Below are 20,409 nucleotides of genomic sequence, written 5' to 3'. Positions count from 1 at the left end.
AAGTAAAACATTTTTTTGTAATTTCAAATTGATTTAACAAAAAACTGTAAGTGCAATAAGGAATTTTTGCAGTGTAGGAGAATTGCTTTATTTAATGCAATTAAAATGTATTTCTATAGCACTTTTCACAATTTTACATCGTTGCAAACAATGCAAAGCAGTTACAGTAAACACAAACTACTATGTGCAGAGAGAGATTATGAACTGGAAAGGTTTATGAAATATCTAGAAAATAAGATTTACTGTGTTGTAAAATGCTTTTACGTTACATTGTTATGAAATGTGAATTCTAGAAGAATTTTATCTGGTAAGTGATTTGAACCTAGTTTGGGAATGTTCATTTCATTGGTGTGATACTGTATGTGTCCTGACAGGAATCAGTAAAGGAAATCATTGTCAAGTCTCTTGACATCATAACCATCACAGTGCCTCCTGCCCTACCGGCAGCCATGACGGCCGGCATTGTCTACGCTCAACGGCGCCTCAAGAAAGTGGGAATTTTCTCAATCAGTCCACAGAGAATTAACGTCTGTGGCCAGCTGAACCTGGTGTGCTTCGACAAGGTACAGCATGGAGACTGAAGTCTTTTATGTGTTGAAACCTGACGTCTTCTCGGGTCCAAAGAAATGTACCCGACCCGAGATGACCCAAATCACTTTTTACCTGAATCCGACATGGGTAAATCATGTTTATTTTTTTAAGAAAGACCCGAGACAAACCCGAGAAAATTATGCACAAGTCTGACCCGAACCAGTGGCAATGTTTTTTAACCCAATTGGACCCGAATGTAAACTGCACCAATGTGTGTGCAATCTGCAGCCCTGCACGCACCAGTCAGACAGAAAGAAACCCCGTTGATCTCGCATCCAGTTTGACCCGCTGCTCCATTTTTTTTTTCCTTTGTTATCCAAAGAAGACACAAAGTTTGAAATTTTAAATTAATTGAAAGGTCTGTCTCAACAAAAATTAACCTGCCGTCAGCCAAACGATGTCGCAAGTGCTCTTGGCAAACTGAGGGGCGGTTTGAAAAGGAGTCGATGCATCCACGCGATAAGACATGTTTAGGTCTTCTCAGGTTCGTTCGGCCAAATCACATTAATTTTTAAATACCCGAGGCAGCTAATATTATACCCGACCCCTGTTCAAAGCACACATAAAACTTTTAGACCCGAACCAGCTCGTGGACCCGTGAAGACATCTAGTTGAAACTTCTTGAAGTGTTTCAGTGGCACTTCAGTTGTCAAATGTTTACGATGTATTTAAAGAAAGACACTTGGGCATCAGGCAAAATCTGTTATTTGTAATGATTTAATAATTTGTGACTAGTTGTGGTTGCATTTTACTGAACTAAAGGTATAGTTCATGTTATAAACCATTTTGTAAGATGTAAACAACACTGGTCCAGAAGCACTTCCTGTTTCAATTTTTTTAACACTACATATTTGTTAGGATAAAATATATACAACTGAATCAAAAAGTTAAACAAACATCTTTAAGATATATATAAAACGGTTACAAACATTAAACAGGAAGTGTTTCTATACCAGTTTTGTTAACATCTTGCAAAATGGTCTGTAATTCTTACTTACTCGATCGCTATCCACCTTGCATCTTTTCAAATATCTATACAATGAAAGTGAATGATGACTGATTCTGTCATTCACAAAAATTCAGCTTTCTGTGTTTTCAGGAAGAAAAAATATTTTATTTTTTTTGTGGAAGAAAAATGCTATAATGCTGACTCTGAACTACAATATGGCTTTTTAATTGATTTTATTGTTTTTTCATCATTTCAGACAGGAACCCTCACAGAAGACGGTCTGGACATGTGGGGCATTCAGCGGTCAGAAGATGGCAGGTACAAGCAAATGTTTATCAAATATTTTACTTCATTTAGCACAGTGGTCACGTTGTGCTTTGCAAACAAAAAAATCTCTCTTCTTCAGATTCCACCATTCAGAAGAAAAAGCTGATGAAAAAAGCTTGGTGAAGACAAAGTTTGTATCCTGCATGGCCACCTGTCACTCCCTCACAAAGATCGAGGGTCAGCTCTCCGGAGATCCCCTGGACCTCAAGATGTTTGAGGCTACAGGCTGGGTCAGTGTGTGGTTTAATGTTCTCATTTACTTTTTGCAACAACCAGTGCTCACTTTTTAACTCCTCCATATAAGACCATAAAGTTTTTATAATCTGTAGTCCTCTCACCAGATTCCAGAATGATCCTTTAATTTGTGTAACATATTTCTCTATGTAATTCAGATTCTCGTTGAAGCCACAGAAGAGGAGACGGCTCAACACGATCGTATTGAGCTCACTTATGTAAAACCACCCAGTCAGCTTCTTCCACCACCAGTCATATCACCTGAGCAGGACATGGTGAGCGACAACCCCCATCCAATAAATCAAAGACAATCAATAGCTCAACTGGTTTTAGTAGAGCAAAGGTCATAGGTTATAGTATGAAGGAGCACACATTCTGATGAAATGTTTCCCTCTTTGGATAAACGTGTCTGAATGCTTTTTATAATAATAAAGTATTTCTATTTCATAATGATGTGCTGATATGTTAATGATTTCTTTTCAGGAGCTGTCTGACCTCTATGAGCTCTCTGTAAGTATGCAGGCAGGTTTGTTAATGAATTATTGGTTTTGTTATAAACATGAGATTTTTTTAAATGCCGTGTTTTGTTTTTTCATCCTGCAGGCGTCATACATGATTGGTATTGTACGGCAGTTCTCCTTTTCCTCCGCCCTGCAGAGAATGAGCGTGGTAGTCCGACAGATCGGAGAACGCCGAATGGATGCTTATCTGAAAGGAGCACCGGAGGTCGTGGCCAGCCTGTGCAAGAAAGAGACGGGTCAGTGTGTCATCCATCCATTATCATTACTCGGCTTGTTGAAATGCTTGATTCTGATTGGCCAGTTGCGACATTTGCAATATGTTATACCCATATAACAACCACTCACAATTAATAATACACAGTAACCCGGATGCTGCAAATTATTTTGACAGTTACAGTATAATATTACTCAAAAACATAATCTTAAAAATAATAACATATTTGACTTTATATTTAAACCAAATAGTCTGTTCGTGAAGTTTGTACACATTCGTGACATCTTATCTTAAAGGGGACAGAGAATGAAAAACCATTTTTACCTTGTCTTTGTTGAATAATGGTAGTCTACCCGCATTTACAAACATACAAAAAGTGCTAGACATGCTAAACATCTCAGTCTTATAGAAATTCCTCTTTTAGAAATGTCAGCCAGAAAACAGCCCAATCTGAAAAACTGATGCTTATGACATCACAGGCATCTCACTGCCCCTCCACTTTAAAATAATTGGCTACATTTTTTGAGTGGCAGCAATGTCAGCCAATCAGTAATGAGATTGCAAGTTAAGCCAGTAGGGGGAGCCAAATAGGTGCACAACCACTTGTTTAAAATCCCCCACCCTAATAGAGCTATCTGAGAGAGGTTTTTAGGAAGCTTCTAAGGCATTACAGACCCAAACAAAAAAAATTTTTTGTCTACATGTCACATCACAGAACAAGGATAAATACTCCGTTCAATCATTCTATGTCACCTTTAAAACCAAAAATAAATGGGTTTTCCTCATGGAAGATCTGCATTTGTTCAAAATTAGCTAATAAAATATTGCAAATCAATATTTAATGGACTAACTTTACTTATGGCGTAAATAGCCGTGTAATAAGAGGGATAATGTACAAGCAGCTGGTTGTTATCACGAAATTAGCCCTATCAGTGTGATTAGGACCTGATGCAAAGTGGAGGGTCTTATATAACACTGAAGGGGCTTATTTCCGGGATAACAACCGCCTACCTATGCATTATCATTCACTTAACATCAATATTAGATTGAAGTTGCATTACTGTTACTTTTGTTGTTTTCTTCCCACAATGCATCACAGTACCAGAGGACTTTGCAGAGGTTCTGGAGGACTACACCAAACAGGGCTTTAGAGTTATCGCCCTGGCACACAGACGGCTGGAGTCCAAACTCACATTTCACAAAGTGCAGAATATCAACAGGTAAAATGTTTGGATTATTTACTTGGAAGTAGGGATGCTAAACAATTAATCGCGATTAATCGTTAGCAGAATAAAAGTTTTTGTTTACATCACATATGTGTGTGTAAACTATCTATAATAAATATGTATATATATAAATATGAACACATGCATGTATAATTTTACGAAAAAAAATGTATATATTAAGTATTTATATAAAATATATATTATACATAAATATACAAATGTATATTAAACATATACATGCATGTGTGTACATTTATTTATACAAAGTTATTATACACAGTTCACACACATATATGATGTAAACAAAAACTTTTATTCTGCTAACGATTAATCGCGAGTAATCGTTAAGCATCCCTACTTGGAAGGTATTTAGAAATCTTATTTTGAATTTATTGTTTATGTACTATTATTCCACAGGGATCAAATAGAGAAAAATATGGATTTTCTGGGCTTGATTATCATGCAAAACAAGCTGAAAACAGAGACTCCCGGGGTGCTGGAGGACCTGCGTCACGCCAACATACGCACGGTTATGGTCACAGGTACAAAAATTATGACAAATTTTCCAGCAATCGGCTAATGTTTTTTTTCTTCTTAAATTTGCAATAAATTTTATATATTTTTTTCATCTCATGTATTTGTAATTGTAAATATTCTGTAAATAGTGAACATTTTTATTTTCATATATACGAATAATAAATATTCTCAAAGGGCACACTCCATTTTTTATTTAATATTCTCATCTTCCAGCTTCCCTAGAGTTAAACATTTGATTTTTACCGTTTTGGAATTTATTCAGCTGATCTCCGGGTCTGGCGCTAGCACTTTTAGCATAGCTTAGCACAATCCATTGAATCTGATTAGACCATTAGCATTGCGCTAAAAATAACCAAAGAGTTTCGATATTTTCCTATTCAGTACTTTACTCTTCTGTAGTAGTTACATCATTTACTAAGACCGACGGAAAATTAAAAGTTGTGTGTGTTTTTTTTTAGGCAGATATGACTAGGAACTATTCTCTCATTCTGGTGTAATAATCCAGGACTTTGCTGCCGTAACATGGCTGCAGGAGGCGCAGTGATATTATGCAACAGCCGAAAATAGTCCCCTTAGTAACTTTCAATAGCAGGGGACTATTTTCGGGCACTGCGTAATATCATTGCACCTACTGAAGCCATGTTACGGCAGCAAAGCCCTTGATAATTACGCCAGTTTGAGAGTATAGTTCCTAGCCATATCTGCCTAGAAAATTAAAAACTTAATTCTCCGTCGGTCTTAGTACACGATGTAACTACAAAAGAGTCAAGTTTTAAATAGGAAAAATATCGAAACTCTTTGGTTATTTTTGAGCCCAATGCTAATGGTCTAATCAGATTCAATGAATTATGCTAAGCTATGCTAAAAGTGATAGCTCCAGACCCGGAGATCATCTGAATGGATTCCAAAACAGTAAAAATTAAATGTTTAACTTTAGGGAACCTGGAAAATAAGTATATTTAAAAAAAAAAGTTGAGTGTCCCTTTAAGACCATAAAGAATACGCAGTCAAAAACAGTTTTTTACCAGAGCAAAGCACTGCTTTTAGTTTACTCACATCTATTTGAGCACACTGTCTGTCTCATTTGAAGAGGTTTCTTGCTTGGTCTATCAGGATAGGACTATTCGTCATGTTGTTTATAGATAGAAGTTCAGACCCAGCTATCCAGACCAGCCACAGTCAGACGGGAGTCTGGGAGCTTTGAAGCTTAATTCATTAGGTATTTCTGGAATCCGGTCTAATAAGGTTCTCAGCCCTTCAGATTACCAGCCGAGTTCAGACAAGGCTGAATGATGCATTGTGAATGTAAGCAGATTGAGTTTGTACTCGATCTTACAATGAGGGACACTGGATCAATGCCAGTTACCAGTTCACATAATATAAGATCATGTGAGATATCATTAAAAGTTTGTGCATTGCTCTCTACACTAATAAACCATTGTACCATTAATGTGTTTCTTCTGTGTGTCTGGACAGGTGACAACATGCTGACAGCCATCTCCGTAGCACGAGACTGCGGCATGATTCAGCCTCAAGACTTAGTCATTATCGCCGACGCTCTGCCTCCAAAAGACGGACATGCTGCCAAGATCACCTGGCACTATGCCGACAAACCAAGCAAACACAATAATAAGCCTACAAAGCTAGAGGTCAGTGTGACCTCTACTGGTCAAACCCTGTAACTGCAGTACAATTTCATAGAGAGATTTGTGGTCTGTTATGCCATTTATTTAATTCAAGTCAGTTGCAGTTAATTTATTGCACAAAGCTATCTATCGACAATATGTGTCTAGACTCTCAACCACTTGCATTTATCGTGATTTACTTTGGTGTTGGGTTGCCTGGTTACAGGAGATGGAGATCATAATGGAAGATGGAAATTGTGTGGATGAGCCGAGACCTCAGGAATATTATCATTTTGCTATGAGTGGAAAATCTTTCGCCGTTATAACCGAGCATTTCCAAGACCTGATGCAGAAGGTCAGTAGAAAACACACACGTTTGATGATACGCTTCTGAAGTGATGATGTTGCACTGCTTATGATGCTTTGTTTGTTGGTGTAGCTGGTTCTTCATGGTACAGTGTTCGCGAGGATGGCACCAGACCAGAAGACTCAACTTGTTGAGACATTAGAAAGTGTAGAGTGAGTATTAAACGCATACACGCACGCTTGTTTTCTCTTATATGAGGTGCACAATATCAGAGACTTGGGCTGTTTTTTTCGAGCCAGTAAGCAACCTCACTGTGAGCTTTGCATGGGCAAACATCGCTCACATTTTCTTGAGAAAATTGAATATTTTCTTTTGTCCACTTTAGCTATTTCGTAGGAATGTGTGGTGATGGAGCAAATGATTGTGGGGTGAGTTATTTCACTGTCACTGTTTGTTCTTTTCACTTTATATCCTATATAATAGTTAGCCTTTTGGAGGGAGATTTTTTTTATGTCTGTCTCTTTCTCCTCAGGCACTGAAGAGGGCTCACGCCGGGATTTCCCTGTCTGAATTGGAGGCATCTGTGGCGTCTCCATTCACCTCCACAACTCCCAGCATCTCATGTGTCCCTAATTTGATCAGGTGTTGTATATGCGCCCCACCGCAGCACTGTTTCACAGTAATGTTTCTAGAGTCAGGCTGGCCTGCATATTAATGTAAATTTCAGAGGAATTTCTAGATCAGTTTTCAAAATGAAAAACATTCATATGAAATTATATTTAACTCTTTCCTTGCCATTGACAAGTTATCTCATCAATTAAGAGAAAACGCTTCCCTGCAAATGATGAGTTTTTATGGCAATCCATATTTCTGATATTATCCACTAGGTGCCGCTCTAATCCAACTTATAAAACATTGAAATATCCACTGATCCAAAAACAGTAAAATCTCTTTGTATGTTTTCATCATCATCTGATCTCTAACAATCGTCCTTTAGAAAAATGCAATTATCTCATTTTTTTGCTGAAAAAAATTGTTATTTTTGAAGAAACCTACCCATATTTGAGAGGTGATAAGAAAGAACAAATGAAGATAGGATGAAAACAAAGGGTCTGTTCTTTCATTTGATATATTATATCAATATGTTTATATATTTAACTCTTTCGCCGCCATTGACGAGATATCTCGTCAATCAAGAGAAAACGCTTCCCTGCCAATGACGAGATTTTCCGTCTTTCCGCCATAATATCCACCAGGTGGCGCCCTTCCACAACTTTTTAAACCTGGAAGTATTGCCCTATGGCAAGCGGCTACATGTCCGTGTCTGTTTTAAAGATCGCTCTGAATGGGATCTCTATGAAAAGTCCGTCACAAAAATGGAATTATCTCTGCTTTTTGCTCAAAATGTGGTGTTTTTGCAGAAACCTACCCATATTCAAAAGCTGATTATAAAAGAACCCCTGAAGGTAGGATGAAAGGTTCTTTCATTTGGTATATTGTATGTTTATATATTTAAAGAAGAACATTTTCTGGAAGGCATTAAACTTTGGTGAAAATCATGAAAAACGTTGGCGCTGGCTGGCAACTTTTTAAAAAAATGCTGGCGGTGAAAGAGTTAAAAAAGGAAATTAGGCTTAACACTCTTATACTTAAAAATAATAAAAAAAAGCTGGTGCTGGATGGCAACTTTTTTTTAAAACGCTGGTGGTGAAAAAGTTAAAGAAGGAAATTAGGCTTAACACTATTAAACTTAAAAATAATAAAAAAGCTGGTGCTGGATTTAAATGCTGCGGGGAAAGAGTTAAATAAGCAAGTTATAATAAAGAGAGTACAATTATTTGCATTGTAGTAAAAAAAGCGAGTTAGGTGGAGGATTTGCTTGAATTTTCATGAAAAAATTACATAAATAGTCCTAAATATACTTCATAAATCTTATTTTCTTTTGATTTTGGTGTGTACATTTACATACCATTTATTTTGAAAGGGTTCTTCATAATGTATACATTAAGAAATGCCTTACATACAAAATGCTTAGTTTTGTTTCTTTTCTCTTACAGGGAGGGTCGAGCTGCTCTCGTCACTTCATTTTGTGTGTTTAAGTTCATGGCCCTGTACAGTATTATTCAATGCCTCAGTGTTGCCCTGCTATACTCTGTAAGTTCCCCTTTTAATAGTATTATAATACAATAGTGCAATAATCACGATCAGTTTACTAACCGTATTTCATGTAATGTGAGTCATTGATGTGAGATGCCCTGTCATTAAAGTCACACTTATTGTTATTAATCTTAAAATAGAAAAAAAGAGTTCAAGTTTTGTCATCATTTACTATTTTCACCCTCATGTGACTCCGAACCATGTGTGGGTACCATGTGAATCCGTCACATGAGGTTAAGGAAATAATGAAAGATCTTTATTTTTTTGGGTATTATGGTCATAAATTCTTGTTTAATTCACTTTTGCCTTTGTCTGATCTGTTAAAAATGTGTTTTAGATTCGCAGTAACTTGGGAGATTTCCAGTTCCTATTTATTGACATTGCCATCATTCTTCTTATAGTCTTTACCAGTAAGTTTCAGGCCTGTAAAGTCTATCGCACTAGCCAGAAGCATTTTTACCATCTAAAATTAACTTATGCTGGTTTTCTTAGATTAACCACAATAATAATAATACAACAACTAAAAAACAATAATAACATTTGCAATAATATCATGTATTCTATTTTATACTTTTATATGTTATTCTGTATATTTATTTTTTAGTAAGTTTTCTGTGGTTTCCTTTATTATATAAAGCTGCTTTGAAACAATGCAACTGTAAAAAGTGCTAAATAAATACATTTGAATTTAACTTTGCATTTAATGTGCTAATTGTATAATATTGTGTTATAATTTCTCTGTTTTGTTTTCTAGTGAGTCTAAACTCTGCCTGGAAGGAGCTTGTTGCCCGTCGGCCGCCCTCCGGTCTCGTCTCAGGTCCTCTTCTCTGCTCAGTTATGACCCAGATTATCATTTGCCTGGGTTTTCAGGTTGTGGCCTTCAACTTGGTCAAAAATTTGAACTGGTACTTGAAGTCAGAGTAAGTGGGATAAAGTCTGACCCCTACACATATAGCAGCTTTTCATGTTCTTTATAAACAGCTAGTGTTTTTTTTTTCAAACCTTACTAGGGATGTTCATTTCAGTTTATGCGTCCGACCAACAACCGCAGCTTGTTAACCGAACATTAATTGTTAATTGATAAGAGCACATATTGTCCGATTTACATTTTTAAATTTCGTTTGGTGTGTAAGTTTGTATTAGTACATGCTAATGATATGCAAAAGGTACAAACCCCAAAATAAACAATGATGCGAGTTATCGTCTCAAGCTAAAAAAAAATTCTTTGACTACAACAAACACACAGATTGTAGGCAACAGTTTCCTTCCTGGGATTGGTGATGAAGACCAGGCCGACATTATCACAGCCTGTAAATTAACTCCTGTTAGCAACCGAATCTTTAAAACATTGTAAAGAGGGTCACATTTAGAGGTATTCAGGCCAATCACAACGTACAGATTAGCTGGCCAATCAGGGACACAGAGCTTTCCAAATCCATGCGTTTCAGGAAGCGAGTTAAATCTGGACCTACAAAAATGTACATTATGTGGAAATAATGTGTTTTTTTAACCATAAACCATGTGAACACATTGTATAATATAAAATACCCAAAATAACATTGTTTTGTAGCAGTGAAATGGGTGCTCTTTAATATTAAATTGCCATTGAGTAAAAATACATTGGCGTTGTCTGTAACCCGGTTAAAACGATACAAACATTTTATTTAATTTAAACGTGCAAACAGGAGCAACAGATCAACAACAGAACCAGGACCAGGACAAATTATTACTTCATCAAAAAGCACGCGATCAGTCAAAAGGATTAATATCCATAGTGGGCGGATTGTCCCTTAATCATCTACCACAGTGGCCATTTCTAAAGCAGGACACATTTCAAAAAGTTTTGCTTTTGCGTCGTCTTACTCTGTTTGTGCAAAAAGAGATATGTTTATGGTCAGGGCGTAGGATAGAGGAGATCAGCGAAGATTTGTCCGGACGTGCGCAAGACCGAGATGGACTGAGTCATCTTGCACACACTCTTGTGCAGCTTCCAAACCATATTCGAGCATGGACATATATGCCGTATAAATGATTTCTCATACAAATGATTACCAGACCGCCAGGGCAACATGATCTGCGTAATTTACAGGCAATTTACAATTTAACGATAGTAGGGTTTTTCTCAAAAATACGGCTCTGTGTAGTAAATGCTGCTCCATCTGAAAGCAGGTGATGGCGATTTACTACTATTCACCGGACACCGAAGTGGCGAAATGTTTGTAGGTACTTGTCGACACACAACGTGCGTAAAAAAAAAATTTTTGACTGACAATATTAATCGGTCCTAAATTGTTACTTTCGGTTAACCGGTCAATATGAACATCCCTAAACCTTACATTATACATTGTGCATTTAAAAAAGTGATTATCTTACTAAACCCCTAATATTTGTTTTCTTTGTTTAATGTGGTTTATTATAATAGTATCTACAACTGTACAGCACCCAGTGAGACAGGGATCATCACTAACTCAACAGTGCGTGAAAAAATTATCAAGAGCGATGTCAACACCACGCTGTTCTTCGTCTCGTCTTTTCAGTACCTCATAGTTGCCATGGTTTTCTCAAAAGGAAAACCTTTCCGTGAGCCCAGCTATAAGAACTGTAAGATTTTGATATTTTTTTGTGATTCATTATTTAGTGTGATTTATTCAAAGCACATTGTGATGAAGTAGATAACAATGAGGTGTATTCTTGCGCTGCAACATTTTTTCAATTTTAATTAATTTTGGTTTTGTATTTTAATGAATTAGCATGAATGAATTAGTCTTAACACTGTCTCTATGAGCCTTTAGTGAGACCATTTTTCAGTTAAATACATTGTGCTTTTATAAAATTTGTAAGAGCGATTATGTTAAATGTATAGCGGAAGGTTTTCTTTTTCCGTGTGGATCATCAAGACTATTGGTCATCCCAGTTGTCAATCATTCTGGTGATATGTTGACGTAAAGCCGTCGTACGTACTCCTCCCTAGGTTTGCTTTCTGTACATGCCCACTTTCAGGTGTATATGTGTGGTGGTCTACGGTTTCAGCCATTCATTGAAGCTCGTGTTCTCATCGTGTTTTTTCAAAATGTCTGAGGGTCGCAAGAGAAAAAGTGTCTACGAATTGTATGACAAGAAGAGAAAGGCCTATGAAGAAAGAAACAAGATGAGAGTGTTTTTTGGAGACTATTTCACACGCTAGCGTGCGCTAAAACACAGGTTGGGCTTCCCTCGCAAAGTTTATACTCGACAGGTAAAGTTTGGCATGCTATTTGGAGAAATCCATTTAAAATCACTGCTAGTAAAAGTTGATGTAACCTATGATTAGCGATGCTAGCCCTGGCACAAGTCACGAACCGCGCAGACACGGTAAACATGCCTACAGCAGCTTGTAAACAAAGTTTACAAGTTCGTGCATGCTCTCTCTCGTGCACACATTTATAGGCATTCCCTCTTGGGAGTAGGTAGAGTGTTGCGCATGTGCATTTTTTTTTTTTTTAAAGTGGAGGGGCTGTTCTTTAAAAAAAATTGGGAAAATCTTCCGCTATACCTTTAAGTAATATTTGCATACTGCTTTTTTGATAGGTCCTCATTGAACATTGTTTTGCAGACACATCGTATTTGCCGGAAAAAGTCTAGTTTTTAAGAAATGCTGGTGTACTTCAGTTTTCATCTGATGGTGTTTCTCTCTGTTTGGTTTCTTTCAGGGCCGTTCGTCCTCTCGTGTATAATTCTCATCATTTTCTTATTTTTCATTATGTTCTTTCCTGTTTCTGGGATTTATACATTTTTGGAGGTGTGTTACATAATGATCTCTCATTATTTATTCATAAGTCCGACACAGAAATATAATATAAGGATATATATTTACATTGTCTGCTTTCTTCTCAGCTCGTGTGCATTCCTTTGAGCTGGCGTGTGGCTATGCTACTTATTATACTGAGTAACGCTGCAGTGTCTTTCTTTATCGAGGTACGTGGGTGTTATTTTGGCCGTTATGTAGGGAAAGAAAATTAAATGTCTGTTTTCAGACAGATTGGGCAACCTGATAAAATTTAAGAAAGCAAAATGTAAGGACACATCAATGGTTTTATACTGAACAGATCGTTTGACTTTATTTAACGTAGCCCTGTTAAATGGAGCATCTTAGCTAATATCCATTGACTGAAAATATTTAAAGCTACACAAGAAATTTGGCACAAACAAATACATAATGCGATAAAATAATGATGTCTGTGAATGATGTCTTTGTGTTTTATGGTGCACCTCTAGTTTATACATTTTGGAAGGTATTATGTGAAGGATTATGTTTATCTTTATAGGATATATGACACTTGAATGTTGTGGACCCCTCAGCCAGGGTCAAAACAAACTGCTCTTTCTGTAGCCCAATTAAAATCCTTCAGTTTACATAATGGGATGTACAGTGCTATAGGAAAACATGTGCGCATAATTCTGTCGCAAATAAATATTGAATGTATTTTAATCTGCATAGCCAAGCCAAGATTTGTATAATCTATTCAATTTCATATCAGCAGCTTTTGTCATCCTTAAATCCCAATGAGAGGAATAAACACCGAAGCTCCTCACCCTGATTAAAAAACACCAGCAATCACAATTGCACTGCTGTTTAGTGACCTAGTGGCTGCTTGCTTTGCCGTTTAGATCCCTTTAAAGCCCGAAAACGTCCTGGGGCTGACTACAGGTCGGCCCGGGTTCATGGGTGCCCACTTTACAGCCATTCTGTGCACCCTCCAATCAGTAAAGCACAATATTCTGCAGCAGCCAATCATATGATGTGCCAATTACCTTAAAGGATTACTCCACTTTTTTTTAAAAGAAATCACGATAATTTACTCAGCCTCATGTCATCCAAAATGTTGATGTCTTTCTTTGTTCGGTTGAAAAAAATTACTTTTTTTTATTTAATAGACTTTATTGTTTCAATGCAGCTCTAAACGATCCCAAACGAGTCATAAGGGTCTTATCTAGGGAAATGATTGTCATTTTTGGCAAGAAAAATATAAAATGCACTTTTAAACCACAAATTCTCGTCTAGTGCCAGCTGTGTGATGCGTCAGCGCGACTTCACATAATCGCGTAAGCACGTCGAAAGGTCACGCGTCACATTTTTGGACAATTTTAACAATAAACGTACGCAAAGACATTCATTTTTTATAATTCCACATACAACAATGTCTGAACAGTCCTCTTTCTCCACACTTGTAAACACTGGGGCGTTATTTTCGCATACGTCATGCGTGACCGTTTGACATCATGACGCATTTACTTGAGGTCGCGCTGGCGCGTCACATGGCTGGTGCAAGACGAGAAGTTGTGGTTTAAAAGTACATATTTTTAATTTTTCTGACCGAAAATGAATTGCTTTGCTAGATAAGACCCCTATGCCTCGTTTGGGATCGTTAACAGCCCTTTAAACTGCATTTAAACTGTAAACTGTTGAGGTCCAATAAAGTCTTTTACATTGAGAAGAATTCTGGAATGTTTTTCTTAAAAAAAAAAAAAAACGTAATTTCTTCTCGACTGAACAAAGAAAGGCATCAACATTTTGGATGACATGAGGGTTAGTAATTATCCAGATTTTTTTTTTTATTGAGTTATCTTTTAAAGTAATAAAATGTAATTCTCTTGCCTCCACTTTTCTTATTTAACTAACGCACAAAAAGAATCACTTCCTTTTCAATAAATGTTTTTAGTTTTGCTTTTGAAATGGAAAAAAGAAGCAGCAAATGATGTAAGAAAAGCTTTTACTAGCCATGTGATCCGTAGCTCTCTTCATTCTTTCCGTCCTACTGCGATATTCTTTAGACCGTCGTGCTTGACGTCATCTTATGGAAGCATGTGTTCAGCAGAGACAAGCAGGGAAGTTATGACGTCTCCCCTGCAGCCCCGACGCCACAGGTTGGGAAAATCTGACACTTCTGTTCACCACTGCCTTTTCACTTCCTGATGTTGACTCCGCCCTATTTCCACTCGCTCTACTCCCTCTCACACTTCTTCCTGTCACTCCCTTTCACTCAACAACCTGTTTTAACGTTTGGCCTTGCATGCGCCAACTCTCTAGTGAGCTACTTTGTCATGCTATGGGGGGGGCTACGATTGCTCCACCGCCCCCCTCCCATTTTCCTCTAATGCTCCTTCTGTAGTGGCTACTACTGCATACGTCTGTAAGTTATGAGTCTGTTAACAACGGTTGTTTGGAGTAATAGTGCAAATATGTACTGAGCAATGTTAACCACTAACACATAGCAGGTTTCTAAAACATTGTGTATTTTGTGTAAAAAGGAATATTGCAGGTTATTGTTATTTTTGGAAAGTATGTCGGTTACCACTTTAAAATAATTTTGATGTGTCGAAAATTGTGGGAATACTTTTTTACATTTACATTTAGGCATTTAACCAAAGACTAGGCATTTAACTTAACCTAAGCTACACTGTAAAACAAATCCTTATTGCACTTAAATTTAGGTTTAATCAACTTGCATTTACTATTAATTTTAACTTTCTTGACTAGTGAGGAGTTGCTATAAATTCTAAAAATAAAGTTAAATTAGCTTAAAATAGATAAAAATGTCTATTTTAAGCTCTCAGAATGTAGTTTTCATATTTCAAGGTCATCTGTTGATAGAAATAATGAATTGACAGGTTTTTGTTACATGACCCCCCCCCCCCCCATAGGAATGCTTATTAATTATTATATATTCATAAAACTATATCCTAGCATAAATCTTCAAAAATGTTGACAAACTATATATTGTTTGAAAGCTTCAAGAATGTAGTTTTCATATTTCAAAACCTTTTTGTAGTCTGTTATAATGAGGTGACAGTAATTTAATAATTTGTGACAAGAGTATGCTGCAAACCGTTGACACCTAGTGGCCGTTGTTGGTAGTATTATAAGCTTAAAAAAAGTTAGTATTACGGTTCTTTTTTTTAAATTACCGTTTAAATTGTACAAATTTTTTGCTTTTAATTTAGAGAAATCTAGTTTATTTAATATCTCTTTAAAACCGATCCATATTTTCAATTTATTTATATTTATATATGAAAATCTGATTTGCGAAGGTTTATGCAAACAAAACTGCAAATACATGGTCAATCAATTTTAAATATGGTTTGCATCCGTACTTTTTTACATATCTTAAAATTGTTTACAAAACCATAATGGTGATTTTGGTCACTATAACCGTGATGTAAATTTTCATACAGTTTCATCTCTTGCTTAAAGATGGTGTGTGAATTTTATCGGTGTTTAGTGGTGAGATTGCGAAAATTTCAAAATGCAGGACAAACATGTAGTCGTGTAAGACAACGCAGGGACAAAACGCACTCTGTAGAATAGTTTGTCTGTTTAGGGCTACTGTAGAAACATGGGGTAAGGGGTCCCGCGTGTATGTAGATAATAAAATCAATTCATTCTAAAACAATAAAAACAATACAGTTCATTTAATCTAAGGTCTTTATACACCACTGATAATATATTTATGTATATTATATTGCATTTTGGTCAAGAGATCCTACTAGAAGTTATTTCAACTTCATTAATATAAATTATAGCTTCTTCTCACTATTCAAGATTTCAAATTGATCAAACTTACAAATTTAAGTGCAAAAAAGTTTTTTTACAGTGTATGAGTGCTTCATGAATATTTTTTTTAGGTTCCTGTCTAAAGCCAAAGTAACCTTTTTGTAGGGCTGCATAACAGAATAAAAGTTTTTGTTTACATCATATATGTTTGTGTACTGTGTATAATAATCATGTGTATATATATGAATACACACACAGACGCATTTATATATATATTTAAGAAATGTTTACATGTGTATGTACATTTGTACATATATATAAATACTTAAAATATAAAAAAAAAATCTTAAAATTATATGCATGTGTGTGTATTCATATATACATTATACACAGTACACAAACATATATGCGGTAAACAAAAACTTTTATTCTGCAAACGATTAATCGTGATTAATCGTTATTCAGCCCTACCTTATTCACTTTTTCTGTGGTTCATGTTGTCATTATATTGTAATTGACATAAAGTTTTTGTTGAATTAGTAATAACCTGGAGTATTCCTTCAAAAGAAGGTCATGAGTTCCAAGTAACTATTAACAATGGTTGACAATAACTGTTCCCTCAGGTGGTATTAACTATTCAATAAAAACATTACAGTCCTTCCAGAAAACGCAGAGTTTTTTGTGTTGTTGCAGCCAAAAATCCTTGATCTTGCGGCACGTTTTCTTAAAAAATACGATGAAATATGCGGGATATTTATGTAGTTTTATGCAATGAAATTGCGGGAACTTGCAAAAATTGCGGGAACTTGCAAAAGTTTGCAGCTTTTGCAGCTTTTCAATGATGTTCTCTTCACTTCATAACGTTCCCATGGCAACAGGGGACATGGCTGCGCTTGTGTGAGGTAAATGCAACATTTTTCAACTTTCTGCTAAGATGTATGTGATTTTTGCTAGGAAAATGCGAGAATCATGCAAGCCCAGCATATTTTGCCGATGGAAATCTGCAATTTATGCTACGAATCCGTGCCGTACTTGAATAAATGCGTCCCCCAAATGTTAAATCATGCCATCGCATAATCACGTTTTACTGGAGGGACTGTACAGTAATGGTAATGCACTTACAATGGATGTCTATGGGGCACAGTGTATAACATTAAAGCAACACTATGTAGTTTTTTTACCTTTAAATAATGTCTCTAAAATTATTTCAGGGATAGAACAACTTTTAACTGGACAAATTGTACTGTTGCTGCAACCTGAGTAACCTCCTAGCTGCTACAAGCACACTCTGAAAGTGGCAGTGGAGGGTAGGAAACACAGCCCCGCCCCTCCCCCTTCCTGCAGAAGAGTGTCTGATACCAGGCACTGTTGCGCTTTTCAACCACATGGGGGAGCTGTAAGTCATTTTTACATGGAAACTACATAGTGTTGCTTTAATATATTTCCCTTGAATTTTCAATATGAAAACTGTTACTTTTTGATATCCTTACAGTATGTATATCGTATGAAAGCTTAGAAACAGATAGAGCAGGCAAGATTGCTAAATGATTTGGTCTCCCCAATCACCCAATGTGCAGCACATTAGATTTTTGGAGGTTCATTACTGTCAAATTTTTTTTTGATTGACATGACACATGATTTCTTTCTTACTACTAAGTCAGGATTATTTTTGTGGTAACTGACAACACGCCACCGATCTAAACCTGGAATATTCCTTCAACACCATTCGAGTTCGGAAACCTAATTAAAGCACCTCATTTGTTTTACCAACTGAGGTTGTAGATGTGCATCAAACTGAAAAGACATCACGCTTGCATGTGCTCACAGGCATGATGGTTTTAATATTAGTAGGCTACTTACATCAGGCTACTGCACATAAACCTCAATGTCGTATTTAAGAAAAGGTTAAAAACAGGTTATCTCTTTCTTCTCCTTCCCGTGCCAATGTGTTTCTCCATATAGGAAGGGATAGACGTCTACGGACGGTCGTGTTTCTCCTTGCTGTGTTGTCGTCGGAAGAAGCTCCCCAAGGCTCGGTACATGCACCTGGCCCAGGAGCTGAGCGTGGACCCCGACTGGCCACCCAAACCCAAGAGCACTACAGAAGCGAAAGCCGCTGCCCATTCGGACAACTGCTCTTATCATATCGAGGCCGTTTCCTAGCATTTACCCGTGCGCACTCCATCCTGCACGTCTGAACCACCAGGGATTTCTTAAAGAAAATGAAACTGCGGCGATTTTGTTATACAAGAGATACAAAAAGGCACCAAAAAACAGAAACCTGCGAGGGAGAGAGTAATGATTTCTCAATGGTTCTCTTCTTTAATTTTTTTGTTTCTGCTGCTCAATGATTGTTATTTTTTGGAAGAAATGGGCGGGGTTCACAGGCTGGGAACTGTGGTTGCTCCGCCCCATGTCGACACGCCACCATTATTACCTTTGGACACAAAGCAAACCGTGATTATTATCAGACATGGCTCTTTCCATCATCCTCTCCAACAGTATACCGGAGCTTCTGTATTGAACTTTATGCATTATGATGCTGTCATCTCCACCATCTCTACTGCATGTTAATGCCTTGAGGACCATCGTATAAGGCTGCATGTGGAACAAAGCAACCCATACCGTAATGCTTCACAGAATCCAATCCAGTTTAAATCATTCAATCTGGCCATAGACATTTCAACATAGACGGAAACTTAAACCTGATTTTTACTTTACTTTCATATCTCTTCCCATGGAAGAACCAAGTGGGGTTCAGTTGCATAAAGCCAAACATTTTGTTCGTTTGTTTTGTTCACATCACTCGGCACAGTATCTGGTGATTTGGTCCACCCTGAAGCTTTAGTGTTTGTTTTGTTGACAGAAAAACTGTCACTGTAAATCGTCCATCATCATTATCACAATGGCACGTTACTGGGAATTTTATCGTATTGGGAATTTACAGGAAGAGAAAAGCGCCTCGGTTGTTGAAGAAATTGAAGTCACACTTTACATCAGTGCTCATGTTGCAATGTTTATAATGCGATATGAATATGAATCATCTGTGCTAAATGTGTTATTACTGGTACAGCTTGTGATTAGGGTTATTTATAGTAATAATGTGGTCATGTAAAGTGTAACTGAAATTTACACTCAACACAGCAACACAGTTGTCGTACAGATGCATGTTTTTTCACACATTATCGGTTCAAACCTTACAGTACATGATCATACAGCAGACATTTTGAGCCCTTGTGTGAGGGCTGATGAGATCTTTACCTTCAAATGTTGCAATTAGCACAATGGCAGGTCACATGAAATCGAGTTTTGGCTAGAAGGGATACAGCAATCTCGCAAGATGGCTTTCGGGTTCGGTTAAAGGAATATTCCATTTTCTTAAAAGAAAAATCCAGATAATTTACTCCCCACCATGTCATCCAAAATGTTGATGTCTTTCTTTGTTCAGTCGAGAAGAAATTATGTTTTTTGAGGAAAACATTCCAGGATTTTTCTCATTTTAATGGACTTTTATAGAGCCCAACATTTAATACTCAACACTTAACAGTTTTTTTCAACGGAGTTTCAAAGGTCTATAAACGATCCCAAACGAGGCATAAGGGTCTTATCTAGCAAAACGATTGTCATTTTTGACAATAAAAATAACAAATATACACTTTTAAAGCACAACTTCTCGTCTAAATCCGGTCCAGTGCGACCTAACGTAAATGCGTAGTGACGTAGGGAGGTCACGTGTTACATATATAAAACGCACATTTGCAGACCATTTTAAACAATAAACTGACACAAAGACATTAATTAGTATCAGTTGACATACAACAACGTAGGAACGGTCCTTGTTCTCAACACTTGTAAACATTGGGGCGGAGTTTCGCGTTCGTCCTCTGTGACCTCTTGACGTCATGACGTATTGCGTGGGGTCACGTTGGCGCATCACAACCGGATTTAAACAAGAAGTTGTGCTTTAAAAGTGGATATTTGTTATTTTTATTGTCAAAAATGACAATCGTTTTGCTAGATAAGACCCTTATGCCTCGTTTGGGATCGTTTAGAGTCCTTTGAAACTCCGTTGATAAAACTGTTAAGTGTTGAGTTAAGTATTAAATGTTGGGCTCTATTAAAGTCCATTAAAATGAGAAAAATCCTGCAATGTTTTCCTCAAAAAACATAATTTCTTCTCGACTGAACAA

At 36.8% G+C, this 20,409-nt stretch overlaps 1 protein-coding gene across 3 annotated transcripts in view; it reads left to right on the top strand.

The window, feature by feature from the left end:
* atp13a3 (ATPase 13A3) overlaps positions 1-19,622 on the top strand; it is a 51,257-nt gene extending 31,635 nt beyond the window's left edge. Inside the window, exons 14-34 of one of the 3 annotated variants that reach the window (XM_065241003.2) lie at positions 375-563; positions 1,797-1,858; positions 1,947-2,097; positions 2,260-2,376; positions 2,585-2,611; positions 2,705-2,858; positions 3,936-4,056; positions 4,480-4,604; positions 6,076-6,248; positions 6,451-6,579; positions 6,664-6,743; positions 6,917-6,959; positions 7,064-7,173; positions 8,589-8,685; positions 9,026-9,098; positions 9,443-9,608; positions 11,111-11,289; positions 12,378-12,466; positions 12,562-12,642; positions 14,500-14,592; positions 18,182-19,622. In XM_065241003.2, coding sequence (XP_065097075.1) covers positions 375-563; positions 1,797-1,858; positions 1,947-2,097; positions 2,260-2,376; positions 2,585-2,611; positions 2,705-2,858; positions 3,936-4,056; positions 4,480-4,604; positions 6,076-6,248; positions 6,451-6,579; positions 6,664-6,743; positions 6,917-6,959; positions 7,064-7,173; positions 8,589-8,685; positions 9,026-9,098; positions 9,443-9,608; positions 11,111-11,289; positions 12,378-12,466; positions 12,562-12,642; positions 14,500-14,592; positions 18,182-18,382 — 2,460 coding nt within the window. In that variant the 3' untranslated portion in view covers positions 18,383-19,622. The remainder of the gene's footprint in view (positions 1-374; positions 564-1,796; positions 1,859-1,946; positions 2,098-2,259; positions 2,377-2,584; positions 2,612-2,704; positions 2,859-3,935; positions 4,057-4,479; positions 4,605-6,075; positions 6,249-6,450; positions 6,580-6,663; positions 6,744-6,916; positions 6,960-7,063; positions 7,174-8,588; positions 8,686-9,025; positions 9,099-9,442; positions 9,609-11,110; positions 11,290-12,377; positions 12,467-12,561; positions 12,643-14,499; positions 14,593-18,181) is intronic. The other 2 variants (XM_065241004.2, XM_065241005.2) reach the window with 2 other exon arrangements.
* Positions 19,623-20,409: the final 787 nt, after the last annotated feature.

The sequence above is a fragment of the Paramisgurnus dabryanus genome, chromosome 14 (genome assembly GCF_030506205.2).
Source record: "Paramisgurnus dabryanus chromosome 14, PD_genome_1.1, whole genome shotgun sequence".
NCBI classification, from domain to species: domain Eukaryota; kingdom Metazoa; phylum Chordata; class Actinopteri; order Cypriniformes; family Cobitidae; genus Paramisgurnus; species Paramisgurnus dabryanus.
The sequence above is the reverse complement of the archived record's forward strand: the minus strand, read 5'-3'. Positions and strand labels throughout refer to the sequence as shown.